At 43.1% G+C, this 9,332-nt stretch overlaps 2 protein-coding genes across 2 annotated transcripts; both read right to left on the bottom strand.

Moving 5' to 3' along the window:
• Positions 1–2,209: 2,209 nt before the first annotated feature.
• On the bottom strand, positions 2,210–3,301 carry LOC113833822 (speckle-type POZ protein-like). The gene has a single exon (XM_035438923.1). It carries the CDS (start codon positions 3,299–3,301, stop codon positions 2,210–2,212), a length of 1,092 nt encoding a protein of 363 aa, XP_035294814.1.
• Positions 3,302–7,255: 3,954 nt separating this feature from the next.
• LOC113833823 (speckle-type POZ protein-like) lies at positions 7,256–8,347 on the bottom strand. The gene has a single exon (XM_035438922.1). The coding sequence runs from the start codon at positions 8,345–8,347 to the stop codon at positions 7,256–7,258; it is 1,092 nt and encodes a 363-aa protein (XP_035294813.1).
• Between the last annotated feature and the right edge of the window lie 985 nt (positions 8,348–9,332).

Here is a 9,332-nt window from a genome sequence, read left to right as displayed (position 1 = left end):
CTATTATGGTATCTGCTTTCTTATCTTCTTCTATTCTTCTGCTAGTTCAAATTTCTGCTCGCTCATGTCCTCCTCACCCCACCTCTTCTCCCCTTCTCATTCTCCTACCTCCCCATTTCCTCCTGTGCTCCCTATTTGCTCACACTACATCAGAATATTGGACATTTTTGCAACCACTGGAAGGAAACCTAGGTCCCTTACTGACCAGGAGAGGAATAGACCCCTTCTACACCCAATAGAAGAAGGGATGGGAAGAAGACAATATAAAAAAAAATTCAACAACAGAAAAAGTAATATGACAGCACCAGAGTCTAGGGATTCGACACTAGCAAGACCTGAATATCCAAATACAGATGAAGCAGAAGAGAATGGCTGTAAAAACAACTTCATGGAAATGATAGAAGACCTCATAGAGAATATGGGAAAATTCCTTAAAGAAGTCAAAGAAATAAACAAACCAAAAAATACAAGAAACCAACAATTCTCTTAAAGAAAGTCAAGAAAACATATTCAAACATATAAAGGAAAAAGTTCAAACATGAAAAATTAAATACAGATGATAAGCAAAACAAAGGCTGAGGTAAAATAGGAAAGCTGTGTATATGATCAGGAACTATAGATGCAAGTGTAACTACAGAATACAACACATGGAAGAGAGAATCTCAAGCATTGAAGATACACTAGGAGAAATAGAATCATCGATCAAAGAAAATGTTAAGGCAACCATTCCTAACACAAACTATCCAGGAAATATGGGATACCGTGAAAAGGCCAAACCTAAAAATAATACATACTGAAGAAGGTGAAAAAACCCAACTCAAAATGCAGAAACACCTTCATCAAAATCATAGAAGAAAACTTTCCCAACCTAAAGAAAGACATGCCAATGAAAGTACAAGAACTCTACAGCACACCAAATAGAGTGAAAACAAAAGTTCCATCGCCACATAATAACTAAAACTCAAACACAGAACATAGAAACAATATTAATAGCAAATAAGGAAAAACATGAAGTAACATATAAAGGCAAACCTATTCGAATTCTACCTGACTTTTCCATGGAAACACTGAAAGCCAGAAGGCCCTGGATAGATATTCTAACAACAATAAGATACCACGGATGCCAAACCAGATTACTGTAACCATCAGAATTTTCAATCAATATAGAAGCAGAAAACAAGCTATTCCATGATAAAACCAGATTTAAACAATGTATATCCACTAATTTACTCCTAATAATGTTTTGAAAGAAATACTCCAACCAAAGGAAATTAACTACAACCAAAAAACATATGAAAAGATAATCACACTTTACCAACAACCAAATATAAATGGGGTAGAAATCCACACACAATTCCACGACTAACAACAAATCCAAAGCAAACAAGAATAAACAGTCAATAGTCATTAATATCCCTCAATATTAATGGTATTAACTCACCTATAAAACACTCAGGCTAGTAGAAATCCGCTTGGGAATAGAGTGGCCCTGAGGATTCTGTCTAAATTTCCACAGTCAATGGAAACTGGTAAGACAAAATTGGTTACTTCAAACAGAAAAACCATGGAATCCACAAACTGATTGTAAAATTTTTATTCACTTTATATGGCTTTTGGTTAACAGAGATTGATACACCCATAGACACAAGAGGAGGACTTCACCCACCGTATCTCCAATTACAGATGTTTGAGAATTCACCCATGGATGCAGAGAGCTGAACTCAAGAACTGTTCCTCTCCAGGAGCAACAATTCCTTTGGCCAACTGAGTCAACCCTCTAGTCCCCACACACTGAGTTTGGAGGGAAAAACTGTCTCTTTTCTCTTCTCTGTCTCTTGTAAGCAAACATGCATGTCTGTTTCATCCTTGGCTCTCAATCCTTCATCATATAATCTGCTCAGTCTTGTCCAGACAGGTTCCTCCAAAGATACCCTGCTGCCATGGGCTTGGGTCAAGCAACTGAATAGAATGCCAGTATCCAACTCATTGGATAGTAAGCAAACCAGTCCGGCAAAAGGGTATAGTATTGGGGAATCCACTGATCCCCATTCAACTCATTTAGAGGGGCATTTAAGGGCTGAGCCCCCATGCTGTCTTTCCCCAGATACTCTGTATACACTAATGATGTACTGTAGTCTACACAGGTGGCCTGGGAACGAGGCTGGCTGCTGCTTCTGGAATACACCTGTAGGTCACAGCTGAGAGGATCCTATGATTGCTTGAAGCGTTTGGGAGGGGGCCCCAGTAAAGTGCTGTGAGCAGATGCCAAGGAGCTGAATGCTTCAGCCAACAAGTGGGGATGGGAGCCCACCATTTTCTTCCAGCTTGAGGTCTCAGAAACCTCAGAAGCATGAGCTGTAATGAAATCCAGTGCCTTGGTTTTCAACTGCTCTGCACTGTGGAGGTCAGCTAGGATGAGCGTGTGGGCTGCATTCTCCACAGAGAGGTCCCTGCAGAGGACATCCCCACACATGACCTTCAAATGCTCCAGGCCATACTTGTCAGCAGCTGCCAGGACAGCATCTGCCATGCTGTGGAGGTCTGGTGCCTTCCCGGTGTAAATGAATTCCATCATGGTCTTGAAAACTTGCAGCTCCAGATCCAGGATCTCAACGCGGTTTTTTCTGCTCTCCTCCATGTCCTTTTCAAACATAGCTCTGAAAACTGGAGAGCGAGCTGCTAGGATGGCCTTGTGAGCCCCGAATTCCTGGCCAGCTACCACTAGGCTGCAGTCTGTGAAGACAGAATTCTCCCACAGCTGTCCTAGGTCATCTGCCACCGTGCACCTGGGAACCAGGATACCTGGGACCTTGCTAGCCTTGGAGTTGAGGAGGGAGTCTTGGACTGCCAGGTCCACATCGCATAAGACAGTGAGTTCATTGTCTGGGAGAAGCCAAGACTCCAGACTCAAGAGCAAATCTCGATGGATGAACTTTGTGAATCCCCAGTGTTGATTTGGCGTGAACTTGAGGAAACCTGGGGTTATCATACCATTGGTTTTCTCTCCGTCGACACTCCTGATCCAAAACTGGAGCCTTGCCCGTACTGGACTCTTTGGGCAGCTGAGCAATGTTAGGTGAACTGACAAGTAATCTTGGCTGTCTTCGTCGATCCCGTTTGTCCGTACTTTCAAACACCATTTGTCGTTGACACTGGATCCAGATGAGAAGGTTGGACTTTTAATGGCTTCCTCTACTTCCTGAAGCAGGAATCTGAAGTTGCTTATGGTCCAACTGTAGGAAAATTTCTGGACACTGATCTCTGTGTAGCCCCATCGTTCGGCTGCACCGTCTTCTGTCATATCTACTGTGGTAGTTTGAAAGTTAATCTGGATCCAAAATGAAGAAATAGGACTTTTTCTTCTTCAACCTGGGGTCACAATTGTAGAGATCTGTAACAAGGAAAATAAATCCTGAGAGAATCATTATTATGATTAAAGTCTCTTTATTCAAGAAGACACCAGGGCAAAACACATTCCAGAGCTAGGTTATATAACCCAGCAAGCGCGGCCAAAACTAAAAGGGTGCCAGGGTCCCCACATGCAGCCCCTTCAGAAGCTCCCTTAGGTCACCCTGGCTTTCCTTCACCACGCCCTTATGGGCGAGTCCGGATTCCACCTGGTACCTCTCCCAGGACTATTGGGCGGGGCTAGGGTGTCTCCCTACAAATCATATTGGTGTTCAAGCTTCAAGGTGAATATCAGCGAGGCAAAGCAGCCAAGCCACTTGCTCTTGCCTCTACATCAGGCTCCATGAGATCTCAACAAACATCACACTGCTGCGTCTCCTCAGCTTAACTGGAGATAACCACAAGACTGACTACTGAAGACCCCACTCCTAATTTATTACACTCCAGTGCTGAGATAATGGGCATGAGATCTGTTACTCCTTTAATTTGGTTTAATCTCTTGTAGCCCTGTGTGGACTTGAACACAAAGAGAACCATCTGCATTTCTCTCCTGAGTCCTCAGAAGAAAGGTGTCTGGGTAACTAATATGGGTGATTTCCTATTTTGATCTCCAGTGGCTTCAGAAATTGTAAGCTATATCTGTACTACCACTGATAGTGTTTAGTCTTTTATTTCTGTTTTCCCCTCTGTTCTCACTTCTATGGGGCTGGAAACTTGGATATCTCTCTGAAATTTTCTATCAAGATTTCAAAACCAGTTTCAGAGAAGAGAGTTTAGGCTACTATGGAAAGTTACATCACTCGGATTTCTTTTCTAGATTGAATCTTAGGTCAACAGGTAACTATTTTGACAATTTTACTCAAATGTTGAAACACATGGGACATTTTTACACTTATATCCAAAAGGGTTGTGCTAGGGTTCTCTAGAGCAACAGAACATATGGAATGAACCTCTCTGGGTAAAGAAGGAGACTAACCTAGAATGACATAGGGCTGCATTCTTGTTAATCACACAATTTCAGCTGTGAAGGAAAAGTGTAAGAATCCAGTACTTACTCAGTCCAGGAGGTAGGATCTATCTGGTGTTCTTCAGTATATGCTGAAATTCAAATAAGCATTCTCTAATGGCAGTGAAGTGATGGACTTGCTGAAAGGTTAGCGCAGGCAGTCAGAGTGTTGCAACTTCCTTCTTGCATGTCTTTTATATGCTTCCAGAAGAAGGTGTATCCCAATTTAGGGTGTGTCTCCTAGCCTAAGACCTGGATTAAAGGTGTGTGTCTTCAGGCCTGGAGATCCCGTTCTTATGTTTGGGTTTTCTACCTTCAAATTCAGTATTTCAGATGGATCTCCTACTCCAACTCATGCAAAACATTCCTCAGAATTGTGCCATCCATTTTAGGATATTTTAGTTAATTCCAGGGTGGTCTATTTGGGAAGCAAGAATAACCATCACAAGTGCATTTTGCTTTCTGGAATTAATCTTCTATGAATAAAGAAATGATTTCACTTCCTACACAGTTGTTATTTACTCTTCTCATGTTGATAAATATTCCTACCGCCCCACTCTGGTGCCATATACCTTTAATCCCAGCACCTCAGAGTCACAGGTAGACATTTCTCTGTTAGTTCAAGGCCAGCTTGGTATACAGAGAATTTCTATGACCACCAGAACTGTTACACAGAAATACCTCTTTGTGAAAAAAAGTAATCTTCCCATGAACATGATCTAGGAAGAAGACTGTTTTTTCTATCAGTGTTCACAATATGGAGCTCAGGTCAGCCTGGCTTACCTGAGACCTACCAAAAAACAAACAGACAGACAAGTAAATTCATGAAAGAATAAATATTAAACATATATGGAGAAAAGAACTATCATGATATACGGACATCAACAAAGTCAGCTTAGACATGTAGCAGTAAGGTCATTTCCAGACACTAGTTCTCATTGGGACATGGCCCATCATATCACTAGTTTACTTAAAGTAAATTACCTAATTTTCACTTCCACTTTTCCCCCAAAACAGGAATTATTTACCACTTCAAAGGGAAAGATTAATGCTAGGGCAGGAAAGATCGCTCTGTGTTATGAGCACTGGCTGCTTTTATAGAGGACCTGTGTCCAATTCCTAGCACCCACATGTGGGCTCACAACCATCTGTACGTCTACTTCTAGAGAATCCCAGGCCATCTTAGCCCCACGTAGCCCCACATCTGCATGTCTAACTGACATCTGAGCACGCAGAACGTGTGTGTGTGTGTGTGTGTGTGTGTGTGTGTGTGTGTGTATGAAAAGAAAATAGTAAAAAGTTAAATTAAAATGGACAATTAACATTTAGAACTTCCTTCCTGCAGGAAAAGGAGCTGACCAAGAGTCGCGATTCTATTGGCCCCCTGAATGTTGGTGTCAATCGAGGGCCTAGAAGTCTATGGGGCCTCTGGCAGTGGAACCAGTATTTTCCCCTAGTACACAAATGGACTTTGGGAGCCCATTCGCTACGAAGGAACACTCTCTCGGCCTAGATACAATGGAATAGCCTAGGTCCTGCCCCTAAAGATGTAACAGATATTGATGATCCGCTATGGGAGGACTCACCCTCCATGAGGAATGGATGGGGGTTAGTTGGGGAGCAAATAAGGAAAAACATCAAGTAACATATAAAGGCAAACCTATTAGAATTCTACCTGCCTTTTCCATGGAAACACTGAAAGTCAGTAGGCCCTGGATAGATATTCTACCAACACTAAGAGACCCCGGATGCCAACCCAGATAACTGTACCCAGCAGAATTTTCAATCAATACAATGCAGAAAAAACAAGATATTCCATGATATAACCAGATTTAAACAATACATACCCACTAATGTAGTCCAAAAGAATGTTTTGGAAGGAAAACTCCAACACAAGGAAGTTAACTACAACCAGAAAAACATATGCAAGTGATAATCCCAGCTTACCAATAGCCAAAAGATAAATGGGGTAGAAATCCACACACAATTCCAAACCAACAACAAATCCAAAGCAAAATAGAATGAACAATCAATGTTCATTAATATCGCTCAATATTAATGGTATTTATTCACCTTTAAAAAGCACAGACTAACAGAAACGCTCTTGAGAATAGAGTGGCTTTGAGAATTCTGTCTAAACTTCCACAACCAAGCAGAGCTCAATGGACAAAATTGGGTACTGCAAACAGAAAAACCATGGAATCCACAAACTGATTGTAAAATTTTTATTCACTTTATATGGCTTTTGGTTAACAGAGATTGATACACCCATAGACACAAGAGGAGGACTTCACCCACCGTATCTCCAATTACAGATGTTTGAGAATTCACCCATGGATGCAGAGAGCTGAACTCAAGAACTGTTCCTCTCCAGGAGCAACAATTCCTTTGGCCAACTGAGTCAACCCTCTAGTCCCCACACACTGAGTTTGGAGGGAAAAACTGTCTCTTTTCTCTTCTCTGTCTCTTGTAAGCAAACATGCATGTCTGTTTCATCCTTGGCTCTCAATCCTTCATCATATAATCTGCTCAGTCTTGTCCAGACAGGTTCCTCCAAAGATACCCTGCTGCCATGGGCTTGGGTCAAGCAACTGAATAGAATGCCAGTATCCAACTCATTGGATAGTAAGCAAACCAGTCCGGCAAAAGGGTATAGTATTGGGGAATCCACTGATCCCCATTCAACTCATTTAGAGGGGCATTTAAGGGCTGAGCCCCCATGCTGTCTTTCCCCAGATACTCTGTATACACTAATGATGTACTGTAGTCTACACAGGTGGCCTGGGAATGAGGCTGGCTGCTGCTTCTGGAATACACCTGTAGGTCACAGCTGAGAGGATCCTATGATTGCTTGAAGCGTTTGGGAGGGGGCCCCAGTAAAGTGCTGTGAGCAGATGCCAAGGAGCTGAATGCTTCAGCCAACAAGTGGGGATGGGAGCCCACCATTTTCTTCCAGCTTGAGGTCTCAGAAACCTCAGAAGCATGAGCTGTAATGAAATCCAGTGCCTTGGTTTTCAACTGCTCTGCACTGTGGAGGTCAGCTAGGATGAGCGTGTGGGCTGCATTCTCCACAGAGAGGTCCCTGCAGAGGACATCCCCACACATGACCTTCAAATGCTCCAGGCCATACTTGTCAGCAGCTGCCAGGACAGCATCTGCCATGCTGTGGAGGTCTGGTGCCTTCCCGGTGTAAATGAATTCCATCATGGTCTTGAAAACTTGCAGCTCCAGATCCAGGATCTCAACGCGGTTTTTTCTGCTCTCCTCCATGTCCTTTTCAAACATAGCTCTGAAAACTGAAGAGCGAGCTGCTAGGATGGCCTTGTGAGCCCCGAATTCCTGGCCAGCTACCACTAGGCTGCAGTCTGTGAAGACAGAATTCTCCCACAGCTGTCCTAGGTCATCTGCCACCGTGCACCTGGGAACCAGGATACCTGGGACCTTGCTAGCCTTGGAGTTGAGGAGGGAGTCTTGGACTGCCAGGTCCACATCGCATAAGACAGTGAGTTCATTGTCTGGGAGAAGCCAAGACTCCAGACTCAAGAGCAAATCTCGATGGATGAACTTTGTGAATCCCCAGTGTTGATTTGGCGTGAACTTGAGGAAACCTGGGGTTATCATACCATTGGTTTTCTCTCCGTCGACACTCCTGATCCAAAACTGGAGCCTTGCCCGTACTGGACTCTTTGGGCAGCTGAGCAATGTTAGGTGAACTGACAAGTAATCTTGGCTGTCTTCGTCGATCCCGTTTGTCCGTACTTTCAAACACCATTTGTCGTTGACACTGGATCCAGATGAGAAGGTTGGACTTTTAATGGCTTCCTCTACTTCCTGAAGCAGGAATCTGAAGTTGCTTATGGTCCAACTGTAGGAAAATTTCTGGACACTGATCTCTGTGTAGCCCCATCGTTCGGCTGCACCGTCTTCTGTCATATCTACTGTGGTAGTTTGAAAGTTAATCTGGATCCAAAATGAAGAAATAGGACTTTTTCTTCTTCAACCTGGGGTCACAATTGTAGAGATCTGTAACAAGGAAAATAAATCCTGAGAGAATCATTATTATGATTAAAGTCTCTTTATTCAAGAAGACACCAGGGCAAAACACATTCCAGAGCTAGGTTATATAACCCAGCAAGCGCGGCCAAAACTAAAAGGGTGCCAGGGTCCCCACATGCAGCCCCTTCAGAAGCTCCCTTAGGTCACCCTGGCTTTCCTTCACCACGCCCTTATGGGCGAGTCCGGATTCCACCTGGTACCTCTCCCAGGACTATTGGGCGGGGCTAGGGTGTCTCCCTACAAATCATATTGGTGTTCAAGCTTCAAGGTGAATATCAGCGAGGCAAAGCAGCCAAGCCACTTGCTCTTGCCTCTACATCAGGCTCCATGAGATCTCAACAAACATCACACTGCTGCGTCTCCTCAGCTTAACTGGAGATAACCACAAGACTGACTACTGAAGACCCCACTCCTAATTTATTACACTCCAGTGCTGAGATAATGGGCATGAGATCTGTTACTCCTTTAATTTGGTTTAATCTCTTGTAGCCCTGTGTGGACTTGAACACAAAGAGAACCATCTGCATTTCTCTCCTGAGTCCTCAGAAGAAAGGTGTCTGGGTAACTAATATGGGTGATTTCCTATTTTGATCTCCAGTGGCTTCAGAAATTGTAAGCTATATCTGTACTACCACTGATAGTGTTTAGTCTTTTATTTCTGTTTTCCCCTCTGTTCTCACTTCTATGGGGCTGGAAACTTGGATATCTCTCTGAAATTTTCTATCAAGATTTCAAAACCAGTTTCAGAGAAGAGAGTTTAGGCTACTATGGAAAGTTACATCACTCGGATTTCTTTTCTAGATTGAATCTTAGGTCAACAGGTAACTATTTTGACAATTTTACTCAAATGTTGAAACACATG

The sequence above is a fragment of the Cricetulus griseus genome, chromosome 2, assembly GCF_003668045.3.
Source record: "Cricetulus griseus strain 17A/GY chromosome 2, alternate assembly CriGri-PICRH-1.0, whole genome shotgun sequence".
NCBI classification, from domain to species: domain Eukaryota; kingdom Metazoa; phylum Chordata; class Mammalia; order Rodentia; family Cricetidae; genus Cricetulus; species Cricetulus griseus.
The sequence above is the reverse complement of the archived record's forward strand: the minus strand, read 5'-3'. Positions and strand labels throughout refer to the sequence as shown.

Bases quoted from the DNA above. Each gene is read 5' to 3' on its own strand.
- LOC113833822 (XM_035438923.1), bottom strand. From the start codon at position 3,301: ATGACAGAAGACGGTGCAGCCGAACGATGGGGCTACACAGAGATCAGT.
- LOC113833823 (XM_035438922.1), bottom strand. From the start codon at position 8,347: ATGACAGAAGACGGTGCAGCCGAACGATGGGGCTACACAGAGATCAGT.